This window comes from Apteryx mantelli, chromosome 6, assembly GCF_036417845.1.
Source record: "Apteryx mantelli isolate bAptMan1 chromosome 6, bAptMan1.hap1, whole genome shotgun sequence".
NCBI lineage: Eukaryota > Metazoa > Chordata > Aves > Apterygiformes > Apterygidae > Apteryx > Apteryx mantelli.
Window position 1 is genome coordinate 10603343 of NC_089983.1, and position 25511 is coordinate 10628853.

Here is a 25511-nt window from a genome sequence, read left to right on the forward strand (position 1 = left end):
TGGTTTTCTTCTTACTCTTGTAAGATGAGGAAGGACCTTCCTTTTGCAGATCCTGTCTGCTGGGCCGCTGGTGGAGGTGGAACTACCTCGATAAAATATGTCCCTGCAGGTTTTCTAGGAACACTGAGAAGTTTTGATGAAGGCATGTGAAACTAAAAGAAAAAAAAATCCTCTAGTTGGAAAACGCTCTCCCAAACCACTGGGGTTAAAGGAGAATGATGGGTGACCTGAAGTTGTGTTTTTGCCTTTCTCACAGGTGATATCTGCAAGGCTGTGAGTGCAGTGAGTCCTTCCCTTAATTGGGATGTGCCTAATTGCGAGCAAATTCAGAGGTTTTGCAGCTCGTTCAAGGAGAGCTGTAAAATAACGAAAGGATTGGTGCCGTTCACCCCTTTTTGTGTGTGTATGTACAGTGGAGGGTACCCAGGCTGCTGTTGCGAGGGTAGCGCGTAAGGAATTGAGTGGCGACTGCTTCAAAATCGCTGGTAATTAGTGGTTCCTTAAGGGCCTCAAGTATTTGCCCCCTCACGTTTGGGGGTCTTAGCAAATTGCTTATGAGTCTCGGCAGTTATTAATAAGCAACAAGGACACCTCGTCCCTGTTTGGTTTCAGGTGCTTTGGGGTTAAGCTGAACCGGACCAAGACAGTTGTATTTAATGCGTCCTGAATAACTCCGAAGGTGGGCAAATCCTGAGGGGGGGTTGAATAGAAAATTAAACAAGTTTCCCCTCCTTGCGAAGGTTAGATGATTCTTTGAGCTGGGACAATTGTGAAATCAACTAGAATTACAAGAAGCAGAATTAGATTGAGTCAAATATGTTTTTTTAATTTAAACCACAGATTTATCATCACTAAGGCAGGGCAAAATAACAGGGTAAAAAGCAGCGGCTAAAGGACATTTTTTAAATGCCTCCGCTGTTTCCTGCCTTTGAGTGAGCGTCTCAACAATTTGGCTTTGTTATGAAAAAAACGTCAATGGGAAATTAACTTCAAAGCCATGTGCATGAATATTGATGGCAAACGTAAATTCAATACAGGCAATCGTTACCGCTATAATTGGCGCCATTAGGAGCTGAAGCTGTACGCTCTTACTTTTTAGGTAGCTGGTCAGAAGTAAACAACTGAACCTAAAGTTTGGATATGTGGCTAACGCCTAAAATAAGGCCCTGGAAATGGTGGCTCTTACTGGCTGCAGTAGGGTCTCATGCATGACACATCAGAGCCTGGTGGGAACATGCTGCAATGGGAAGCAACTTGCATTTATCCCAGAGAGCTGGGAGAAGAAATCTCTTAAGTTTTCCCTTCCTTTTTCATTTTTGTTGGCTGAGCTTTTCACTGCGGAAGGATCTACTACACCCAATTTGTGGAAAGCTTTTGTTTTAAGTGAGGAGTGGCTGAGGTCTAGCAGCATGATGGATGGCTATAACCCTTGGCTCCGGGCTTCCCGGGGAGCTGGAGGCGCGCTGCCTTCAGCTCCGTGATAACCTTCGTGCCGGAGGTCTCTGGGCACGGGCGCGCTTTGCAAGGTTTATTGCCCGAATAGCAAAACAGAGGAAACCGCAATGCACCTGTGGATAGCGTGCTTGCAGAGAAGCGTTTGAGAGCTGCACGGTAGGTGGATAACCCTGTACGGGCTGTCAGTCAACGTTTGCTGGGTTTTCTGGCTGCGAGAACGTGAGGGAGGGTCGGGTTTTCGGCAGCGTGTTGTGCGTATTGAAACGGCTCTGAAGGGTTTCCCTCGTTTCCGTGAGGCATCTGCATAAAAACTCCAAGCAAGGCAAGAATATTAAGGTGAAGGAATATTTATGTTTGGACTCAACAGTGAGAGAAGTTACAGATTGGAGGTGCCTCCAAGCTGCTGCTTTTCTGACTGCTGTCAGAATAATTCTTTTATTAACCAGGGGAGGTGGTTCTGCTGGGACTGCTTTTAATATGCAGTCTCTGTTTTATTGTTTTTCCTCAGTTTTGAGGACTCTATAAGAAGTTGTCTAACAATATACAGCAAAGTGCTTTGAAGAGACGCTTCTTTATGAAATATAGATGACAGAATTTCTGCATGGTGTGACAAGGAAATACAAGTTGTTGTACGTGTGTTTATGCCCATACACTGCAAGAACATCCCTGAAAATACTTACTGTTTTGGCACTTTATTTTAAAGATCCGCTACCACGCGTCGATGCCAGTTGCCATTCTTGCTGCAGCGCGTGGGGAGGACAGGGCACGGCACGTTCACAACTCTGTGTTGCCACTGGGCGTAGGATCCGACAGACCTGGGATCCGATGTGACGTGTGTTCGGCTCCAGGTTCCCAAGGGGTGTCTCGAGCCGTTCTGGTCCTTCTCCCAAAGAGCTTGTTCTCTGCTTGGCTTTGGCCTCTCTCCAGGGCCTGGAAACCTAGTGAGAGGTTCTGGTATCTGCAGAGACTTTCAAAGACCATATATGAAAATGCTTTATAGCATTTGCTCAAAAAGACCCTGACGACTGTGACTCCTGACAGGGTTTCTGGCGCTCTCCTGGGCGAGCAGGAGCTGTTTTGTAATTATAAATAAGAACATCATTTTCCATCACAGCAGGGATCACTTTTTACCTTGCTAGTTATATTTTTCATTAAAAAATAACAACGACCCAGGAACTTATCACATCCCTCTGTTTTAGAAGACTCTGTGCAAAGTTGCTCTCTCTAGGAACTAGAGGAAGTCCAATCCCGCCAGAGCGGGGAGAGGCACCTCCGAGGTCTTGTACCGCAGGCTCTCGCCCAAAGGGCTCTCGCGAGGGGGGTTATTCTCACCGAGAGCTGCCTCTCATCGCCACATTTCCCTTACACCTCACTGCATAAAACCCATGCTGTGTGTAAAGCCGAGGCGCGAAGGTCTAATCGCTTTGCCCGTGGTGGTGTCCACATCTGCTCTGGGACCTGAACGTGTGTTTTCCCAGTCCTGGGAGCTCCGGTCTCGCGGCACCATCGGTCAGGCGTGCATGGTGGGGATTTTGCAATTCTGCTTGGTGTAGGATCTTCTCACCTGTGTGAGCCAACGTGGCTGAGGCCACCTGTAACCTGCCCCCAGACAGGTGGGGGGAGATGGACCATCAGTAGAGTTAGGAGTAGCTACAGCAATGGTTTATTTGCACACAATTATCCTCACCCTAATAAGGCTTCCAAGCCTGGTTTATATCACAGGCCGCTTTGCCCCTGCGCAGCCCTCTTGCAAGGGCAGGCTGCGAATGTTGTGCCTCCTTAGAGCAAAAAAATGGCTAAATTAGCCTTTGTGAAACATTTAACGCGTGTGCGACATGAAATAGCAGCATCGCAGTGTATAGCTTTATTAGTTGAGCTTGCTGGAATTGTTTTCTGAGCTATGCTGATCCTTAGCACTGATTGTGAACTGGAACAGAAGTTATTTATTAGACCTCAGGAGCCTTCAGACAATAATGCTTATTCGGAGAGAAACCCAGTCAATCTTGTGGTTATAGATGTGGCTGCTGCTTTCAAGGAAATAGCAAGCAAACGGGTTTTGTAATAGGTAGCGAACATTTTTGGAAGTCTTCTGACAATGACATGCATGTGTCGTTCTGAAAGATTTAGATGCTTGTAAAGCATCCAAAGACTGTTTCAAATAAAAATTTAAATATAACATAGGGTGGTGGGGGGTTATTTCAGAAAGAAAGATGGGCCTTCCCTAAGGGATCGCGTTTAATCCTCCTGGGTATTCCTAGTCCAGCAGAGCTATTTTGGGTCCTAGTGGAAGGATGGGGAGACCATGTTGGGGACCCCCCGGAATTTCCATTAAAAATACTGTAAACAAAAGTTTGTTTAGACATGCTGTACTGTAAATGGTAAGGGTTTGTGAGAAAACGTTCAAAACTGGAATCTTCAGGCTTTACATGGGACTGCGAAAAGAGGTAATAGTTTTCATTTTAAAATCCAAACAAACAAAACCAGTTTTGATTATTTCCGATAGAACGTAATCAGTATACTTCAAATCTTTAAACTTAGTAAGGACTTGGAAAGCTTATCAAGTTGTCCAACTCATAAATTACATCCCTTAAAATATTTCCAAAACTAGACTGGATGTGTGCGTGTGGCAAAGCAGCCTTTCCATAGTGCCTTTTCAGCTTTGGTCTATGCCGTTTAGCCGCTGGGCGTGAGAAGAAACAAAATTATCGGATAAAGCGCAATGAAACCAGCCCCTGCTCTCCCTGCCCGACGGGGAACTGCTGCGTGAGAGGAATGGATTTTGCTTGCTGTCTTTAGGGTAGAGGGAGTTTCCTTGGGAGAAAACTTTGCGTTTTCCCAAGTCCCAGGTCTTGGGCTGTTTGAAGCTTGGCTCTCCCTGGCACAACAGTTCGCTGTGCAGCTGGTGAGACCTGCAGCAGAGAACAGAGGTGAGAATTGTTCCCATGTTCCTTTAAAAAAATAAAAAAAAAAGGGTTATAGTAAGCAAGCAGTCAATAATAGCAGTACTCAAAAACCTCATTGCTTTTGATATTTTTAAAAAAGGGCTCGCATCTTTCAAAAGAGCATTTTTGGCCAATTCTACCGATTACGCCTCCAGTCATGGAGAGTTTTGTTTGTATTGATCTAATCCAAGAGTGGGAATGGCTCCAGAAATGCTGTTCTGATCTGGCTCATGTTTTGCATAATATAATGCCCATTTCAAAAGTTGGGATGTATTCAGATTTATTTGCTCGCGGATAAGAAGAGCCAACAAGCTGTTGGTAAAGGGTAAAAGAATTAGGCAAAAAAAATCCTCGACCCCGCACTTGAAAATCTAAGTCGCATTGCTATTATGACGGAGAAAGATGCATGGGAAAAACGCAGTTGGAAGATGCTGCTTCTGTGTATCTTTTCCTAATTCACTTTTGTCATTGCTTGATGCACGATGGTCTAATAGACTCAGTAGAGCTATAATTCTGAAGTAGCTTTGAACTGGTCTTCAAAACTGGGAACTGAATGCTATAATATTGAAGGATATCTTCTGAAAACTGGCTGTACTAAAATGGTATTTCCTGACTCAGCCGACACATCTCCATGGTATGTTCAGATCAGAGTTTGGTGACTTTTGGAAAGACGATGCTTTTTTTTTTTTTTTTTTTGCTATTGTCTTGCTCTGAATTTGTTGTGCACCAGGTTAGAGATAGCTGGGAAGAGAAGGGATGGAAGGAAGGAGGAGGGTGAACCGTGTTGGATATAAGCCTTTTGGTCAGGTTGTTCTTGACTTTTCTGACAGACCCTTATAGACATCAGCAAAAAAAGGAAACATGTTGGACTGGACAGGTTCGCTCTGATATGCAGGTCGCTCTGGCTGTGCAGCCGTTGATCCATGCCTAGCACATCCCTATTCAATGCCTAATTCTGCCCTTGACAGAACTAGTATGGCCTTCGCCGAGGCCTGCTTTTGGCCCATAAGCTGCTGGGATCAACTGGTTCTGCATTTTGCCTGCATTTCTGCCATTTCAGCCTTTCTGCGTGTTCTGTGGTAAATACCAGCCCTCTGTCCCTTTTGATAAAAGCGTTTAAATTGCTGGGATTATCACAGACCGTATTTGTGCCTCTCCACCTCTACGGCTGATACTGAAGGGACTCGCGCTGATTTTTTGCAGAACCCAATCCAGTGGTTAATACGTGATTCCTGTTACAATTCTCTGAATCCCTGAATACCAATCTTACTTCCCTCCCTGCTCCTGTGCCCTGCTGACTGTTTCTCCTCTGGTTTCTCGCAGTGTGTGCTGGCACGGAGAACAAGCTGAGCTCCCTGTCCGACCTGGAGCAGCAGTATCGGGCGCTGCGCAAGTACTATGAGAACTGCGAGGTAGTTATGGGCAACCTGGAAATCACCAGCATTGAGCACAACCGAGACCTGTCCTTCCTGCGGGTAAGCCACCTTCTTTTTTATTCCTGTTTTTATGCGTTTATGGGAGTGGCCGCGGATGGAGAACGGCAGGTCTTTTTCCACTGGTGCCCATAGCCTGCAATATCAGAGGACGATAAAATGTCACAGATGTGCAAAGAGCAGTGATGGCGCTGGGGCAGATGCTCTGAGTATGCATCGTTTAGGTTTATCCGGGATTCGTGGGAGAGAGCCGTGTCGATACGCAGGACGGTGACGCCTCGTGCGTGTCCGTTGCTCCGTGTTGCCAGCAGATACAGAGCTGCTACGGCTGGATTTAGGAAGGTCAGAGGCTCAGGCACTCATGGCTTTGACAAGCTAATCCTAATAAAGTGCTATATATGGACTGGCTAATAGAATAAACAAGTGGATAACTCGGGGCGAAATTTGTGGAGCATTTATTTAAAAATAAGTAAGCAAGTCAGCAGTTACTAAACGAACAGGAAACCCTCTCCGTTTGCAAGCCTGGAGGTACGACGCCGCTTGACTCCTCAGCTTTTGGAGGTCTGCGATAGCTCAGGGCGTCCCGCCGCTGGGGAGCTCGGGCGGCGCGCTCCTCCAAGGCCCCCTCCTTGAGGGGATTGCAAGTTTCCCCGGAAAATCACGCTTTTGGCCTTCGTGTTCGGGAGGGACCCGGCGCGGGGGGGGGTGTTACGGAAACGGCCGCAACGCGTGAGGAAAGGTGGCGGTACGGCCGGGGCGCTGATCGCGCTGGGGCTGACGGCTCGCCTGTTGATCTGAGCGGCGAATGCCCCGGGAGCCCACGCCGCGCGTGCGTTTCGCGGCTGCGGCACGCGGGGAGACCCATCCGCCCGGCTCCGGAACGGATCGGCTCGCGCGAGGGCGGCGTCCTCGGCCGCCCTGGGCATCGCCGACGTTCCCGCCGCTCCCGGAAACCCCCCGGGGGCTCCGCACTCGTTACGGAGAATTCTCCCGGTTCGGCTTTCCTTCCGCCTTGCAGGCAGGGAAGCAAATTAATTGCATGTTACGGAGTCACTGCTCCCTGCAGAGAACCGGCTTAAACGGCGTAAAATGTTAGTGGGAAGCCAGCAGTAAAATGGGCGAATGGGAGCGAGAAGGAAGGGCCCCGCGCGGTGAACGAGGGCAGCCCAGTCGCGTTCGCCTTGGGGCAATGGTTACTATAGCCTCTTTTTTTTTCTTTTTAGTGGTAGTGGTATTTATCTTACCTGCAACTGCCCTCTCACAGATGTCTCGGCAAAAACCAGAACTTAAAACCCAATAACGCAGAGGTCTAGTTAATATGATGAATTGTGGTCATTAAAATAGAAAATCAAACGGAGGAGAACATGTTCTTGGTGAGGCAAATAAATAAATAAATGTTGGCATATTTATACTGATAATTCGACATTCATTAGTTAGACGTTATTACTTGTTGTTTTAAAAGTGATTTTAATGCCCAAATGAAGGCGGCAGATGGGAGATAACTAAAAGAAAGGTTGTTTGTCTCTCTTGGACATGGCGAACGCGTCGTGCAACGTGATGCTTCTCCGGCCTGCTCCGTTTTTTTGCTTTGTCTGTGTCCGTGGCGATAATTGCCCTCTTTCCCCACCAAACGGACTTCCAGCAGGCAGTCGGTGTCCCGCCGGCTTGTGGGTGGTGGTGTGCGTGTCTGACGCGTGCCGTGCCTCTGCGCGCCTCCTGCCTTCGCGTGGGCTCGGCCGGAGACCTTTCCCTCCGGGCAGCGGGGAAGAGCCTCGCCAACGAGCCGTCCCTCACCTTTCCTCAGGCTATCATAAGCGAATGCCATAAATGAATTCAAGTGGGGGGGGGGGGGAGGAAAAAAAAGTAATTTTATTTACCCCGCAGAGGAAGATTAAAAGATCAGCATCCCATCTTTCATATTTATTCAGACATTTATTCCCTAAGTGGATTTGCTTTATGTGTGCGAGGTGGCTCTCTGGGTGTCTGCTGGTTAAGGCTACAAAGGGCCGCCCATCCCCTGCAGTAGGCGCTGAGCCGTGTAGGCTTCCAGGCCCGTGCACAAGGCTTGGCCGTGAGACCACGGCAGCCTCCTTCCCTTGAGAAGGCACCGCGCAGGCTTGCGCTCTCATGGCAGCCTCGTACCTACGCAGGGAGCAGAGGCCTCCTGTTGTAGGTTTGCAAATGTGGTATCGCCTGCTCGTGGGCGCCCAAAAGGAGGGCGAGCGGTTCCAGCGCGAGGTCGTCCACCGCAAGGCCCTGGCTCTGGGAGGGCGAAAGGTGGCATAACCTGATGCTGCAAAAAATTTGCCCTAGTGCTGGATATGGCACAGTGTTTTCGGCCATGGGCTGATCTCTGCTTCTCTCTGTTCTCCTGAGGCTCAATCTGCCTGCGCAAAGTTTGTGTTGGTTTAATACAGCTGATGGAGTCCCACTACTGCAAGCTTCTAAAATAAGCTGGCTACGCAGTGAGACGCCTGCCTTCCATGGCAGAGACAAGGTCTCCACTGGAATAGATGCTGCAGGTGAAGTAGCTTCTGTCTCCAAGAGCTTGTGGTTGCAGTAGGTGAGACAAATACTTGGGTGGGAAGAGAGAGTTGGTGATGTCTATGGGATCCCACAGCAAGCCAACAGCAAAGGCAGGAGCGGGTCAGGCTTCCCCTCTCCCTCCACCATCTTCCCCTGCTCCCTGCTTCAGTGCTCTGCCCAGCGACTTGATTCGACAAATTGTGCGGGGCCCGGTGCCGACGCGAGGGCTTGCTCGGTGAAGCTAAAGATAGTTTTCCTGGTGCACGTCTTGAGTCTCATCAAGGCTGGAGCTGAGAATCAGTTCCCTGTTTGGATTTCAGAAATAATCTTAAGACCAAATCACTGCTTCCCTTTGCAAGCGACTGCTTTGCTGCAGACACAGGAACTTATTTTAGTTCCACTTAGCAAAACTGACAGTTTGTATTGTGGACTTGTTCGTATTTCTTAATAGCATCTCTGTATTCAATTTTCTAAATGAAATAATTAGTATACCGCAAAACAATCATCTGCAAGCACTCATGTTCTGTTAAACACATTTGGTAAACGAGAGTTATCCTAGCTTAATCCTCAGGCTTTTAGCAATTCGCAGCCAGTAAATTGTCATCTTGTCGCTGGATTTTATTTAACCAATTCAGATTATTTATTTCTGAAGACATGACCAAAGTTCTGCGCTGTTTGCTGCAATAACTCTTCCCAATGGTTATGAAACTTATTTCTGATTGCAATCAGCAGCCTTCTGAAAATGATCTACCAGGGCTGTATACGCTCTTTTTGCTTTACCTTTGTAACGCCCAGGCCCGCTATAGCGCTTCACCACAGCTGCGTTAGCAGCTACCCGCGTGCCGCTTAACCTGGTACGAGTTACGTGGCAGCTTTGCAGCCGCTGCAGTTACCGCAGAAACGTGTAGCCGCACCTCGACATGTATGAGCGGGTTCCGTGAAGTCGGGGCAGCCAGCCCGTGTCTGCGGTGCCGCTTTTCTTGCGGCGCCGCTTTGCCTGTGGCCGGCGGCACTTCGGCACGCGGTGCGCCTGCGTCGCCGGTGGCTGGCAGGCTCCCGGCTGCGCGCGCGCCCGGGCGGGGGGCGCGCGGGGTCCAGCAAAGCCGCTTGCCGGCCCCGCCGCCTTTGCGGGCACGGGGCAGGGCTTTGCGCAGCCGTGGGGAGGGACCCCCTCGAGCCGCCCCGACGCCGCTAGTTTGGTCCGGCTGCAGCAAACCGTTTTTTAACGCTGTTTACAAACCCAGCAGCTTCTTGTCTCCAACCAGCTAATACTTTTGCTAGTTCCCTGTAGTCAGATTTTGACTCTGTTTTATCCTCCTTTTTCCTCTCTCTCCCTCCCTTCCTCCCCTTTTATTTTTATAGCTGCCCAGAGCTTTGTAATAGGCAGAATAACTGTGCTAGGAAGCTCATTTCTCTTCTGTGCACGGGACTAACCTCCTGTCCCTGGAATAAGCCCAGACTACCCCCCCCCCCCAACTTGCGCTACCTCTCAGTCCCTTCTTCTGCTTTCCCGAGCACACCCCACCAGCAATGCAAAACCAGCAAATAGCCCCAGACTGCCTTGCAGTGCAATTTTGGCATTGCTTTGAGGCTGATAGCATAACTTAAAAATTGCACAAGCTGCTACTCTTCCGCTTGAATTAAATTCTCAGCTCCTGCAAAACAAACACAGAAGTGAATTAATACACAGTTAATCCTCAAGCTGGGTTTGCCAAGCCATAACCAAATATATGTACATTAGCTATTGCCCCATTAATTTAGCAATTATTTTTGGTGGTTTTTGTATGAATGATGTAGTTTGAAATAAGGGATTGTGTTTGTAGGACGACTGGCGTGCTGCATAAATGCAGGCTCCCTAGCAATTGCTGAAGGACGGTTTCTGTTTTGCAGCGGTTTCTTTGCGTAACCACTGCACTTCTCTTGATGTGCTGGTGATTGCTGTGTGCTGGCGTTGGTGTGAATAACCGTGGCCGGGATGCGAGGGACAGCAGCAGAGGAGCGTAGAAAAGCAGGAGCATCCCTCTGCTTTTCCTTTCGTCCCCTGTTCCTGGTGGCAGTGGTTCAGGCTCTCACGACTCAGGCAGAGTGTTGCGAGCACCTTGTCCCCTTGCCTGAAGCAGGGCCACCTTTGCCTCCCTGGAGGACATTGCTTTGTATTGGAACAGGCCTTCTCCTGGTTTCTGGAATTAACTTTGGGGTCATGCACTGCAGGAAAGGTCCACACAGTGAATACTGCTCTTTCCGTTTGAAAGCTAATAGCTGCAAATGTGCAATGCATCTCAGCTATGCGTTTCTCCGTCATCTGCTTCTGCTGCTTCTCTTTTTTTATTTGTGATTGATTTGCTGTATAATACATGAGCTGTTGCCCTGGCTTCCCTGACTAGCAGATGGGATTGACAGGTCCTTTGCCCGGCACCCACCCACCCCTTGCAGAGATCTGGGATGGGTCCCAACCTGGAGCTGTATTTCCCCCCGTCTCCCGCAGGCTGTCAGCAACCCAGAGCTTCCCCAGCTCCTTTGCAGCTCACGTGGTCGGTCTGCCTGTGTCAAGAAGGCTTCGGTCTGAGGAAGCGTCCTTCAGCTGCAGCGCACACATTGAGAGCCGTCTGAGAGATTTGAAGTCCAGGCTGATTAAGGAGTCTCTTTAAATTGTCTTTTAGCTTCTTGCTTTTAGTTCTCATTGTACTTCACGTACTCTCCCCGCCAGTTGCCTAGGACAGTCTGTCTGGTTCGTGTGCGTGTCAGCGATACAAACTCTTCAACAGGATGGAGATAAAAGAGCTCTAACTTAAATTATTCAAAGTAACTCAAACCCACGCACATGCTCGAGATCAGTAATATCCTCTTTGCTTGCTACCAGGAGTTCTGGCTTTGCAGTTGCAGCAACAGCTGCCCTTCATTATATCGAGAAGATCACTGGGGAGGTGATGATCAGCATCCGATGTTTCCCAGCTCTTTGCATGTCTGTTGGTCAGAGAGCAGGAGCTCCCCCGTGCCCGGGAGCTGCGCTGGTGTCTGGCGTTAGCCTCCTCGTGGCCGCGGCCAGAGGTCGGCCCTTCTCACTAATTCTGCTGCATCTCCCGGAGCCCGTTCTACAGCCGGCTCTTAGGGGCTGCTGAGATACCTTCCACGCCTGCCAGGTCTCACAAGTATTTCATTAGAGCGGTTCCACTCGCTGCTGTTGAAGAGATGCCAAGGGCGGTTGTGAGCGGCTTTTTCTCCGCTCCCCAGGGCTCGGGCTGTGCCACCCCTTCCCCACCCCTTTCATTGAGAGATTAGGAGGTGCAACAGGCCCCCGTGCCAAAAATACGCTCCGGACGCTAGCTTCTCCTTCGTTGCTGCTCCAGGTGGGACTCTGTCAAGGTTTGGCAGAGGTAAAGTGGTGGATGGGCGCCAGCGGACGAAGCTTCAGCCAAGGCAGCCTGCAGGGATATTAATGGTAGGGGAAGGCGTTTTGAGGAGCTGGCAGTGTCTGCAATCACCCTGTGAATGTCATGAATGTGTCTGGGGGCTTGAAACGTTCAGCAGTCTCTGAAGCGGATGTGTTCCTGCTCCGTGTTTAGGAAGCACCAGCAGTAGCCAGGAAAATCTTCCTTTTTCCTCCTGTTGGACTTTCCTCCCTAATGCAGGTGGTCTTGTTCCCTTCCTGTTAGCCTGTTACACCGTGCTGTATTTGGGGGTACGTGAGGCTGTAGTTGGTGCTGACCCCAGCTGGTCCCTTCCTGATCCAATTGTCACGGTGAAAATGTGTTATGGCTTTTGTAACATCTGCCTGTGATCTTTGGGGTGCAGGAGATGGTCTGACTGGCTCTGCCAAATATCTCATGGGGTAAAGCGTGGACTAGTATCATCACCTCTCTCACCTACAATACGACCTGTGTTCATTTATACCCAACTGGCTAGGTGTCCTCATGGTGAATCCTGGGGCTCAGCGTTGGCTACCAACAAAAGCATACATCAAAAAACGAATTCTTAACCTGACCAAATGCAACTTGGAGATGCATCTCCCTGTCCAGCCTTGTAATTCTTTATTAAATCCTGATTATTAATTTATTTCCCTCCGCCCCATCATTTTGTGTCCTGTCAAACTCTTTCTTCTCTCTCTGTCCTTGAAGAGTTCTGGCACTGTCTGCTCCTGTGTACCTGCAAAATATGGGGGTTTAGGCCAGAATCCAGAAACTGTTGTGGTAGGTACTGTAGAAATGCTTGTAGTGGATGCAGATCGTTATTAAAAATAAAACAGTGCAAACCTTCTTAATTAGGTGTTGTTTCTTTTAGAAGCTGATCTTCCCTCTAGGCAAATGAAACCAATTAGGCCTTCCCTTTCAACCACCTTATGCTGTTAATGGTCTTACTCTTGTAAGTATAAACCTCTCCCCTACCTCTGCTTTTGGAAACGCTGGCCTAATTAAAGTTGGACTAAATCAAACAATGAAGTAAAGTTAAATAACCGACAAAAACCTTAGCTGCAAATACTTCTAAATTATAAATGGATTTATTAGGTTATAAAACAAATGAGTAGTTTTCTTCCAACCATAGAAAGAGGGGTTATTTACATGTGGGGTAAATGGTGAGTGTAATGAGTTTTCTAGTCTAGTCTTAACCTTAATTAGGAGTTGGAATAGACTCCACAATTTCACTCTGTTCACGGACAGACTTTGCTCAGAGAAAACATTGGTGTCATTTGGGCTTTTTTGTCCACCCACCCTCCCAAAGATACTTACTTGAAGTCAAGAGAGGCACAGACAAGGTATAGATAAATACAGATATATGTAACGGTTGGGAAGCAATCTGCACTACAGAGAAGCATTTTTGCATGTTGCTTTGAGTGACATTTTTGTGTTTTCCTGAGTATTTAAGGAATAAATTGCCAGTTTTTTCCTGTAGACCTCCTCCACGCCAATCCCTTCTTATTATGGAATGAAATGAAATTAAACAAACTGACTTTCCGAAAGCTGAATAATTGTGCATTGTAATACACTGGCTCACGGTGATGGATCAATGGGCTTGAATTGCTGTTAAAAGCTCTATGAAAGGGAAGGCAAAGGCTTTCACTGTAAGCTGTGTCAAGGGGTGGAGGAGCAGAAGGAGGGGTAGAGGCTTTGTGCTAAACCAGATCAATTTTAAAGGTTTCCTCTGTAGATGTCTGCCTTTAGGGCTTTTACCGTTCAGAAATGTCAGCACAATTGTGCAGATTGCAGCATTTAGCGACATTAATGCTCCCACCTCAAAGCTGGTACTAGCGCTGGGCCGTCTAACCGTGGGCCCACGTGTGCCCGGCATGCATCCTCGCCGAGGGAGAGAAGTTCACCTTCCTGAACATCCACCTCAAAGCCAGCGTTTCCAGTGAGTTTGCCTGTGCTTTGCTCCCAGTCTCCCCACCGGCAAGCAGCCGTGAGGAACATCCATGTTATTCATGTGCTGCGCGTATTGCCGTCTTTGAACTCATCCATGAGAGCTGCCTCTGAAGTGCTTTGCTACAAGCGCCGAACCCTACGTGGTATGAAGTCGAGTGCCACTAACTTTGGGGATGAGACGTCCCTGGTGTCAGTTATCGTCACTGGAAGGTTGAATGGAGGAGTTTCTGGTTAAAGCAATGAGGATCTAGTTCAACGAAGTGCTTCTGCAGGTGGCTGAGTGCAGCCGGTCCCATTGACTTCTGGTACTTGTGTTTGAAGTTAAGTAGGAGGCTAATAGCGTTTGCATGCTCTGTTGAATACTGGGTTTCTGGTAATGTTCTTTTGTCCCTTTTGTGGTGAGTAGTCCTAGCAGAGAGGAGGAATGAAGTGCTTTGAGGTACTATCTGAGCATAATAAACTTGCACCTGTCAAAAGGAGAGGTAGAAATAGCACGCTGATTTTAACAAACCTGCAGTTTTTGGGCAGGAAAAATAATAGTGACAGCTTAATGCTGCTCACTAGAAAGAGATGATACCAAAATTACAGTTTGTAAGAGAGTTTATGCTCACGCTTTAAGAAAACAACCTTAACAAGTCCGGGACAGAGACAAGAGACTGAAAATAAGCGTCATTCAGTTTGAGCAGGATGAGAAGGATGTAGCCAAGTGGGATCAGATCCAAGGTCCATCTGGTCCAAGAGCTTGAATGGTGGCCAGAGCTCAACACTGCGACTCGTCCCGATTTCTGATATTTTGAGATTGAGGCAGATCCTAAGTGCCAACAAAGTAGCAATAAAGTATTATGAATTGTTTTATCATCGTGGATAATCGTGGTGATTATGGAAGTGCCTGCTTGCTTTGGGTCTCCCTGAATTCTTGGTCCTTGGGAGTCCTGCGGCCATGAGTCCCCCGGGATCACTGCAGAGGACAATCTGCAAAGCATCGACCAAGAAACCTGTTGAAACACATAGCTACAAGTATATTGGCTCCTCTAAATGAGGAAGCCTGAGATGTGGGATGTTCCTTCAAGGCCTTTTCATACCAGCACCGCTAATTTATGGATGGGAAGATGCCTTGCGTTTGGAACATGACTTCTGAAAACAAAACCCCCCAAACCTGAATTTATCAGCTTACGTTCCAGAAAGGGCCAAAAGGCAGGGAGGAATGAAAGGAATGGCAAGGCGTAAGTCATCCCGCTGCTGTAAATCAGAAGCAACAACCCCGTGTAATACATACCTCAGGAGCAGTAACGACAGTTCATCCTTCAGAAATACTGTGTGGAGTGAAGGCCTAAGAAAGGAAAATCTATAATGAATATCAGGAAATTAATGGCTGTCTTTGTAAAACCGTAGAATAACCTCTTCAGGAAGCGGAAGACATTAGCAGAGTCTTTTAAAATCCACTGAATGATCAACTACAAAATGTATCTGTTGTAAGGAACAGCCTTGATAAAGGTATGGAAAACGTGACCTATTAGATCTTGGATTTCTGTCATTTTTAAAATAACATGTTTAGTTTCTCTGGAGGCTGGGGAATTTTTACGTTAAAGAAAGAGAGAAAGTGTGTTCCCCAGATGGGTTACCCTACCGCTTTCCTAGCTGGTGAGCTCAATGTAAAACGTACGTGCTGTTATGAGAGCCAATCTCTGCAGCCTGTGTACGTGAAAACGTATATATTTCATCTGCTGTGCAACCTTGGTTATTGTCACGTTGTCTGGGAAAGGCGCTCTGCTAAAAGTACCCAAGATGACTAGGAAAGAAAAAAAAGAAAACCGCGAACCGGACTCCTCCCGATTTCTGTGTTGTTTGTGTGGTGGTCGCCTGAGCAGGCGGCGAAGCGCTTTACCTCCCCGCAAAAGCATGCGCCTCCAAAGTAGCTGCTACGGCAGTCTCTGCCGGAGGAGGCTGCCGGAAGGGATGGGGCGGATTTGGCTTCTTGGTATTTGCCGCCGATCTGCAAGGAGACAGCACTGCGAGGGAAATGCTTGCAAAGAGCAGCTAGCCGCGCTGTTTTAAAATTTGCCGCGGGAGCGGAGACAGCTGTGCCGCTTCCAGGCGCACGTGTTGCTCTGAGGTCCGCTGCGGTCCTGGTTGTCTGACCGGTGGCTGGATACCCTCCTCCCGACGCTTCCACTCGCTGAAGATGCCGGTATTTGTAACTGAGCTCTGTCAAATGGCCAGACCGTTCGGCGCACCCAGCCGTGCGGGCAAGCGGATCCAGCGCCCGAGGTTACGGCCGCCGTGCCCCGGTCCCCGATAACGCGGCACGCTCCCGCGAGCATCGCCGTGCTGGGGTTGCCGTTCGATCTCAGTGGAGCGGCTGGATTTCACTGCAGGTTATCCGCTCTTTCATCTCCTCGCTTAGGCGCGGAGCTGATCGGTTTCGGCTGTAGATCAGTTGTGCCCCCAAGCAGCCCCGAGTACGCTCGTGCCATTTGTAATGGAGACGAAAACGCGTTTGGGCACGAGCTATAGATCTTCCGCTACGGATCCTCCACCCTTGCGAATAAATATCCATCACGGCGCTCGAGGACTTGCTCCGTGAGCCAGCCGTCTTCGTTTCATTAGGATATAATGGATTATTTTAGCAGGACAACGCCTATAGAAGAATAAAAGGTGGTTGAAAGGGCATTTACTTCTGGCACTGCCTAAAAACGTCCCTGGCTGGGTAGCACCAAAATCCCTCAAACTGATCATGTGGAAATGTACGGTTACAGCCTGTCAAGAAGCAGTGCTCTTTCTGGGAATGAAGAAGAGGTCATTCCAAAAAAAAAAACATTTTCATACAGTCTTTTTCCCCCCCAGAAAAGCCATTTCTGGCCACTGATGTCCCCAAGACAAACCAGAAATTTGGCTTCATTTGTGGCAGAGATTTGTTTTTGTTGGGAGGAAGTTTTTTATCCGAGGTGCCTGTGGGGCTTGTAGAGGATCCTCTAGGAAGCCGCATGACCAGGCTCTTCCCCGTCTGCTGCTGCCTCTCCCTCCCCGTCCTGCCCTGCCGGCTCCCGCTGGCCCTCCGCGCCTGCTGAACCGGGGCAGTGAGGTCCTGCAGGTTAGAGCGAAACTATATGTGGTTTTTTCTTGTTTCTTTTCCTGTTTTTGGAGGGTTTCACTGAACTCGGGCTGTTTAACGGACGCAGCGCAGAGCGCGGCTGGGAGCGCAGGACCCTCCTTGCGCTCGCAGCCCGGAGAGCTGCGCTCGGCGCCCCGCTGCAGCGGGCACGGCCCTGCTCGCCCGGCGTACGCGGGGCGCGGTCAGCCCCCGCCAAAAAGCCAACCCTGTACGAGCGTGCTCGCTTGTACGGGCTGTACAAAAAAAAGCGTGAAAGCGAGACGCCTTCATCTCTCCTCGCGTAAGCGTGTTTTTGCTGTCTGTATTCAAGGCACCCTTTTCCCTCAAATCAGGCTAAAGCGTTCGATGACTTAAAACGGTCATTTTCTGTGTTGTTTCCGAGATTGAGCGAAATAATCGGTTTCAATGGAAATGCTGTTTTTTATGTCTCATTTACCTCAAAATTGTATTTTCAGTATGCAAAAGTTGGAAGAAAAAAACAAAAAACCAGGGTTCATGGCGCGACCATAGGCTTTGCTTTTGCTTCTGCGTACTTTGGATAACCTTTTCCTGTCCCCACTTCCCGAGGCCTAGTGCTGGCTCGCCTTTCCCGGGAGCGTCGCTCCTTTTGCAGCTTGAATCGTTCCTTAGCGCCTTTGCCGCGCTGCCGCACTTGCGGTGTCGGGATGCGATTCTGACCTCTGCGGGGAGACGCCGCAACAGCTTTTTGCGTCTAATCAGGGCTGAAGTTTTGCTAGGTGAAGCAGCTGGCAATTTTACAACAACTGCTGTCTGTAGCTATTAGCGTCACCGTGAAGAGCCTAAAACTAACAGCTCCTTAAGCAATTAAAAAAAAAGAAATTTCCCTGAGATTTTAATATTGCATCAAGCAATGAATTTATAGCCGATGCAGATGTTTCGTGGATCTGCCGCAGGCAGTGTCCACTGGATCTTAATTGCCAGGATGATGAGTCCTGTTGTGTCGGCTTAGCAGGAGCTTCCCAGAAGCAAAATAAGGAGGCCTTCATCTCTGGTTTCATAAAAAGCTACTGGTGAAGACTTCTGTTGTTTCCTTAAATAAGCGTCTTCAGTTCTTTCCTCGAGACGTGTCTTGAAGTGCCACCATGGGATTCTTGCAAAATGCAAAGGTCTCCCAACTGACAGGGCTTTCCAGAGGCAGTGATTTTTCATAGCCCTTGTTCTTTAACTGTCGTCGAATCAGCCATTGTCGTACTTGATACACGCCTTTGTTTTGATTTGTGTATTATTTGCTCCACCGCTGGAGCGAGCAGTTCGTGGAGGCACGTGGCATGGCATGGTCCTCTGGTGGGTCTCGTCTCCCACGTGCTCCTGTTCAGTAACAGCTTGGGCTCACCCCTGTGACAGCAAAACACCTCTTTTTTTTTTTTTTTTTTTTAAACTTACGCCCCAGATTTCTAGATTTACGTCTTTGGGCTTGATCACCATAACCTTCAGCAGTGCTTTGGAACGCCGGCTCTGAAAGCTGTGAGCGTTGGGAACAGTTTGTGGCTTGCGAGGGCCTCGAGCGCTTCTGGTGGATAAACCGGTGAAACCATCGCAAGGGAGAGCAAAAGACCGTCTAACCCGGCCTTTCCGCGGACCGTGCACTGGAAAGGACGTGCTACCAAAAGAAAAACTTAGGACTCACGCGCCAAAGGGTATGATGACACGAAGCATGATATTATGGGCAGTCTGCTGGGTTTTGTGCAGTGCGTTCTGTGCGGCGCGTCCGCTGCGTGCCGAGCTTGGTCACTGTTTGCTGGCAAAAATAGTCCTTTGGTGAGTGATCTTTCGGACTGGAGAGCTGTCGGCTTATTATTAGGATAGTAGCATTGTTGTTATTTTTCAGAGGAAGAGGAGAAAATGAGAAGAAATTGCAGCAAAATGTCAGCAAGCGCTGAAAATAGAGGAAGAGCAGCAGCGGCTCTTTGGTGTTTTTGCAGACGGGCAAGCGCACGCGGCAGGAATAATGCCAGCGTGGAGTTGCCACCAGCCTCGCTCACTACCTCCTGTTTTTAAATATCTAAAGTTTAATGTTTAATTGTGGATGATGCTGGATAGCAAAATCAAAATATAGAAATTTGCATTAAGATACCAGTTGTGGTGAGCGTGTATCAATAACGTAAGCTGTATGACGCTGAATGGCCATGGTCTTCCATGAAATCCTTGCAATTCCTCCTCCGTTCCCTGTCTAGACAAGATTTATTAAACGAGCCTCTAAAGGAATTGTCCTTCTTTGCTTCCTTTTATTGCTGGTGGGAGCCAGTTTGAGGCTCCTCTCTCCTGCGCGAAGGGCCTCTCTCCTGCTCTGATTGATGAGGCGGACGGAAGGGATCGTTATTGTACGAGCCTGCGCGCCTTGGAACAAGGCTACGGAGAAAAAGGCTATTCTTCACGTTTTGGATGCACCGCCTGTTATTTCTGGTTTTCTTTCCTTTGTGAGCCCTCCTCTACGGCGCCGCCTCATTTTCCTGGTTCGCTTTGGAGGGTAGGGAACGATCCAGTGGGAATTCTGGATGGCGCCACTGGGAGGGGAGACAGGAGCAGAAGGAGTAGCCTGTTGTCCGTATTTGTGGTTTTTTTTTTTGCTTTATCTTTGTTTTTTTATGAAGACTAATTGAGATGTGCTCTTGAAACACGTCCCCAGGTGTCCCCCTCCTTCAAGGAGAGGCAACAAGCGGGTGCAAAGCTGGTGGGACAACTGGTGGGACAGGCATCACAGCGCTGGCATGTGCTTGGTTCCCTGCCTCCGAGGGGGGACAAAATGCAAACCCGCCTCCTGGGGTCGCCGTGAGAAACCCCTGTGAAGCCCCTGCCAAGGGGGCTTTCCCTGCATCTCGCCCTGGTTCGCCCATGGCGACAGCCAAACGCAGGCGGTTTATCAGAATTTTACGTTCTGATCAACTGCAGTCACCGGAACAAAAATTCTGAAAGGTTTTGCTGCGTGATAATTGAAATCTTTTGTTCAGTTCAAAGTGGAAAAAGGTCTTAATTTGCTTTAAATACTACATTCTGATACACTTGAAAAAAGACGACGCTCACTGTTTTGCAGTTTATTTTTTCCTTCCCCTCCCTACCTGGAGTTCTTTGCCAAATTCAACATTAATATTCAATTTACTTTGGCCAACCAAAAATTGATTTTTTTTTTCAAAGAATAAACATATCAGCACAGAATATTTTCTCCAACCTAATAAGGATAGATTTTTCCGTGGCATTTTATCAAATCTGCCTCCTCTTTGCTGGGTTACAATTTGAAAGAACCAAGTTATTCATAAAAATGCAGGTCAGTTCCTATTTTACTGAAAAGAGCTCTTGCCTCCGTAAGAAATATAATAAATGAAACAAAACGAAGACACACAGATGTTGTAATAAAATTAGTAAATTTGTATATCATTGAACTTCATTGAAATTATTGTAAATGGTGCTGTTACATTGTTTAATTATGCGCAATTAGCATTGGAATTGCTAACTCCCTGCTGGAACCTTTTCTCTTAGATTTACAATAGGTCATGGTAGAGTATTTTTCTCATTACTGTCATGGAGGCACTAATTGAACTGGATCCCATCTCCCACACTGACTGGCTTTACCCACAGAAGAATAATTTATTTACGTACAAATAGTTCTTTGCCATATTTAACTGAAGCCTGCAGCAGGCTTAATAGAGATGGCAGAATTTATAGTCCGTTAAAGCGTTTTCTATCAAGTGTCGTCTGTGCAAACTGTTTTGGGCATATGAAGCAGGATTAAGATAGATCTAGTTTTGGTGGGTCTTGAAGATGCTTTTCCCGGGGCCCACAGCCAGGAGCTCTGGGTAAAGCATCAGCAAAATTAAATTATGCGCGCGTGCGCGTGGAGACGCGTCCCCGGCACATCTGGGAAAGGGAGTGTTTTGGTTTTGCTTTCTGGGTGTCAGCTCCATCGCTGGCAAAGGGGCTTTGCCCTCTGCGGCGCGTGAGCAGCGCTCAGCTCCCTCCCTTGCGCGGAACTGCCCGAGGTCGCCGTTGGGGCGAGCCCCTGGCTGGAAAGGCGGTGGAAAGCCCGGCAGGGAGGCAGCTCTTCGTTTCCTACCCAGAATCCAAAACGCGCGTGTTAAATCCCGTTCCTGCAAGGTGTAATGTGCTGACGCGGCGGAGCCGAGCACCTCGGCTCGCGTTTCTGACCACGAGCGTTGGGGGTTTCTCTGTATCGCCCGAGCCGAAGCTGCTCGATAATACGCACAAATGATTTATTTGCCGCTGCTTTTGGCCAGCCACGAGCGACAACCGCAGCGTTTAGCTGCAGCCTTTCCTCCCGGCTCGGCTGCCTCCGGCTGCAACCGGTAAACGGCCGCGGGCGGCAGCGGAGACCTGCTGGCGCGCGTTGCAAAAATAATAAATGTTTGCAAATAAGCAAAACCACTTGAAGTCTTTCTAAACATCTAGGCGCTCGTATGAGGTGGAGCAGCACCTCTCCGGCCTCGGGGCCGCGGCCAAACCTCCCTGGCCGGCTGCAGCCGGCGCGAGACCGGGGGCGCATCGGAGCAATTGCAGCAACCGCTGCTGCACGGTCACGAGTTTACTCAAAACTGTTTCCAGCAGCCAGGGAGTATGTTATTTATGATCCCCCCTTCCCTCCCGATGTGTTTGAAGAGCGTTTATCAAATCAGTCTGAGAATTCATTACGCAATTATTCTTTTTTTTATTATTATTATTATTTGCCTAAGCCTGCGCGGATGGGGGGGGGGGGCGCAGCGAGGGCAGAGCCTGTGCCCCCCCACCCCCTGTTACCATATGGTGTCTATTCTTGGGGAAACGCTTGGCTCCGCTTTTTCCGGCAGCTCGCAGTGTGCGAGGTATCCCGTTGGCCGCGTGGACGAGAAAGCTCTTCCGCGTGGTTTTTCTTTGGGCGACCCAGCTATTCTGAGAGGCAGTAAGGGCCACTGAACAAAAATGTATGATGTATAATTAATGCAATAATTGTATAATTTTATTCCTGCTTTGCATCGAAGTTGCTGTGCACGGGACATGTATTAAATATGACTACAGTGCTGTTTCCCAAGACGACTGCTGCACAGGCGCTAGGAGGACCTCACTAGGCTACTCCAGTCAAACGTCGCCTTTGCAAAATAAATACAGCCTGTCTGGTGAATAAGAATGAGATTAGCTAAAGCCATTAATTAGTGGGACTTTTAAAAGGAAGCTGGAAATGGAATAATTTGCCGTGTACAGCATCTTAATTTTCTTTGCTGTACATTAGTTTTCATTTTTGAGTGTTTACTCTGTTGTTGTTAGAAGCCTTTCAGAAGCTTCAAACTTTTTTTCTGCCGGGTCCCGCCTGCCTTTCGAGCTTTCCTGTTTGGCAGGTGTTTCTTTCCGCTGGCCTTTGCGCCCCCCTCGTTCGTCATCGCTCCCGGGTGCGGAGCGGGGACAGCGTTGTGGCTCCGGCTCCCCCCGGCCGCATCTCTCCCGGAGCCTCCCTGCCGGTGAGCAGGGAGGACTGAGGTGCCCTCTTGGGCATGGCTGGAAGGGGTTAAAATGAAGTCAAAACCTTTGGAGAAATCTTCTCTGAAAGAAATTTAGAAACTGAAAAATGAGTTCGTTGGCTTATTCTTACAGCTTTTCCGTAAAGCTTGGAGCAATTTGTTTAAACATTGATTTTAACGTTTATTTTCCTAATTTTTTTTTTCTAGTGGCTTAATTTCCATTCCTTGTCTGGTGTGTGTTAATTTTCCATGCCATCACAAGCCTAATTCTTCTCTGTTTCAAATGAATATCATATAAATTAATTGCCATATGATTACCATGTAATTACATTGTGACTCATGACAGTTTAGACAAAGTATCATAGCTGCATCTTAAGAAATGATAAATGTTTGACTAATGTGTCAGAAAAATGTAAATATATTGTGATTATTGTGGCACTTTTAAACACACTAATTCCCTCCTTAGTTTCTGCAAGCTGTCAGTCATCCTGTGGCAAAGAGCAGTCGGTCCGCGCGCCAGAATTTATCCGCGTGTAGCCCCGGGACAGTTGCCTGTGTACCCGCGGGGGAGCTTTTTGCGAGAGAGGGCAGCAGGGCAGGTGCGTTGCCTGGGTCAAGAAGGGATCAGGCAGGACGCTTGAGAGACAAGGAGCTTCCAAGTAAGCTTCTCGTTTAATAAGTCTCATCATCTTAAGGAGTTTCAGATACCTTTTCCTGTACTTCACCTCATGTGCGGTTTTGTTCCAGCTCTGCACTGGGGCTATCAATTAGTTTTTGCTCTTTGGTGGTTCTTCTGGCCTGATGCTAACTTAGCTTGCTCTTCAGTGTGTCTTATGGTGAGTGTAGACAGGGACAGACCTTTTTAACAGCTGCTATCGGGTGTCAGACTGACTCTTGTTGATAGTAAAAACACATTTAATGATGAATTGCTTAAAACAGCCTCTAAAGTTTCAGTTGCTCTGAGCTTGGTAAAGGTTTTACAAAAACATACCCGTATCTATGCCCAGGAAGCCACTGAATGCCAGATAGGAGATGGGGCTGTTTGGTTTCGGTTATGGATAGCTTTGCTGCTGATCTTGTCTTATCACTGAGGATGAAGTGTTTTAGGAAGACAGCAAGATTAGAAAAGAACACTTCGCTGTTTTTTAGCTTTCTTCTGGGCTTGTATGTCACAATAAAGTCGAGCCAAGAGGAGTTATGTAGACCTGTGGCAACGCCGAGAGCTTTATGTGTCCACAGGTGCCCCTGGGGCTGGAGGCATCTCCCAAGCTTGCTGCGTCCTCCTCTGCGTGCCAGCGGCTGCTGCTCTGGGCTTAGCCCCGTCTCTGCAGTGTGCTTTTACGCTGCTTGAGATGCTTGCCAAGTATTTAAAAGGGCTTTCTGGGTGATTTCAGAGTTGGACAAGTCAGTATGGGCCCGGTTATAGTGTGAATGTGGGCCCTACTTGATACTCATGCCGGGGGTTTATTGCTGCCCGGATTAATAGGCAGGCCAATGGCTTCGGCTTGCCCAGTTAAATTAACCAGCCATCGGTCGCAGGGATTCACTGAACTGAGCCAACGGCCCGGTGTCCTGAGCTCGTTGAAGGTCCTGCAGCAAGACTGGTAGCTGTCGACAGCAACTAAACAGGCAAATCCGTTAAAAAAGTGAACCGTGGAGTTCACGGCGAGGGGACGGGGATGGGCGGTGTGGCTAGTGAGGTCAGAAGCTGGAGAGGACCGGCCGCACAGCTCGGGGTCCTCTGCCTCCACGAGGAGCGACGGCGCGAGGTACTGATCCGCCCCGGCAGGACGCCCCCAAAAGGGAGAGACCACAGCTAAAGCCGCGGTGGGAGCCCCGCGCCGGCCGGCCGGTCGGTCACAGCCGTACAGCCGGCAACCAACGTGCTGCTGCCCGATGACCCCACCTCTGGAGAGCGTCCCCAGTCTACAGCAGCAGTAAGAGGGTCAAATCGAATTGCCCTCGGTCAGCGAGGCGCGAGCTTCAGAAGCCCCGGCAGAACTCGTTTCAGTATTTAGTGTTGAATGTGGGCCGTTTCTTTCCCCTTCCTTCTCCCTCTCCTTTTATTAAATGAGAAAGATGGGAAAGAAGATAAATTGAAAGGCTTGGTTAACGCAACGTGTGACGTTAGAAACAGCCCTAATACCGGAGTGCCCGATTAGGCCAATTAGAAAGGTAGGCTGGAAGTGCTCTGCGCATGCATCTGACGCGTGCCGAACACACGCAGCCCGTGCAAATAACACCAGGGAGCCAAGAGGAAAACCATGCGTGTCTTCTCGACTCTTAAACTGAGAGCCTGGAGCTGCAGTGGTCCGTCGGTGGTTGTGGTGACCCAAATCAAAGCAGCTTTGGGCTCCCGCTTTTAATTTGGCGAAGATTGCTAATTCTCTCTTACGCTGTTCCCGCTGTAAATCTGGCACTCCATTCGTTCCCCCACCCCCGCTGCTTATCAGGCTTTCTCTTGCTGAAATCTTAGATATTTTAAGGTTTATGGTAACACATGATTCCTGGTATTAATGCCAGGTATCTTAAGGAGATTTTACTTAGATAAATTATCAGTGGGATAGGAATAAGTAAGGAGCAATAGATCCCAGGAAACTGTTTCTACCAGACAGGATTTTCACATATACAATATATTCCAAAAAGAAAAATCTTGTTGTTGTTGTTTTTTTTTAATTGAATGAAAAGATGGCAGTAAGGCATAGTAAAAGATACAAGCCCAAAGGTGTGAGCAGCCAAAGGCATAGTAAAAGATACAGCCCAAGGGTCCGATAAATGTGGTGTATGACTTCTTGAAGGTTTAAACAACATCCTGTGGCTGATCCCGCAGATGCGGCTTCACAACCGTGCGTGCCTGCGGTACGTATGGCAGTGGTTTGCATGGGAAAGCAATGTTAAGGAAGTATTTTTGTGCTTGCGGGATATATATGTATGAAGCCAGCTGTGAAGAAGCTTATCTGCCCTATCCCTGTAGGATCACCCACCTCTGCACGCCTCTCGTTCACCCCTATCAGAAAGCTGAGAACTGCTGATCTGCGCATCAGAAAGTTTTGTTTTTCCATTTCTTCCTATGCAGCGGTGGACTGGGGATTTTTCTAACTTTGTGTTCTGTTGTTAGAAAATGCCGGGTCTGCCCGCTGGAATCTTTCACAAAAACCTATCAATGTGGGCTTGGCATTTTGTGCCGGCGCAAAGCGAAAACGAATGTTTTGATCTCAGAGGTG

At 48.5% G+C, this 25511-nt stretch overlaps 1 protein-coding gene across 1 annotated transcript in view; it reads left to right on the forward strand.

The window, feature by feature from the left end:
- Positions 1–3078: 3078 nt before the first annotated feature.
- ERBB4 (erb-b2 receptor tyrosine kinase 4) overlaps positions 3079–25511 on the forward strand; it is a 381166-nt gene continuing 358733 nt past the window's right edge. The window contains exons 1-3 of the mRNA XM_067298612.1: positions 3079–3089; positions 3198–3250; positions 5721–5872. Of these exons, the coding sequence (XP_067154713.1) occupies positions 3079–3089; positions 3198–3250; positions 5721–5872 (216 nt within the window). The remainder of the gene's footprint in view (positions 3090–3197; positions 3251–5720; positions 5873–25511) is intronic.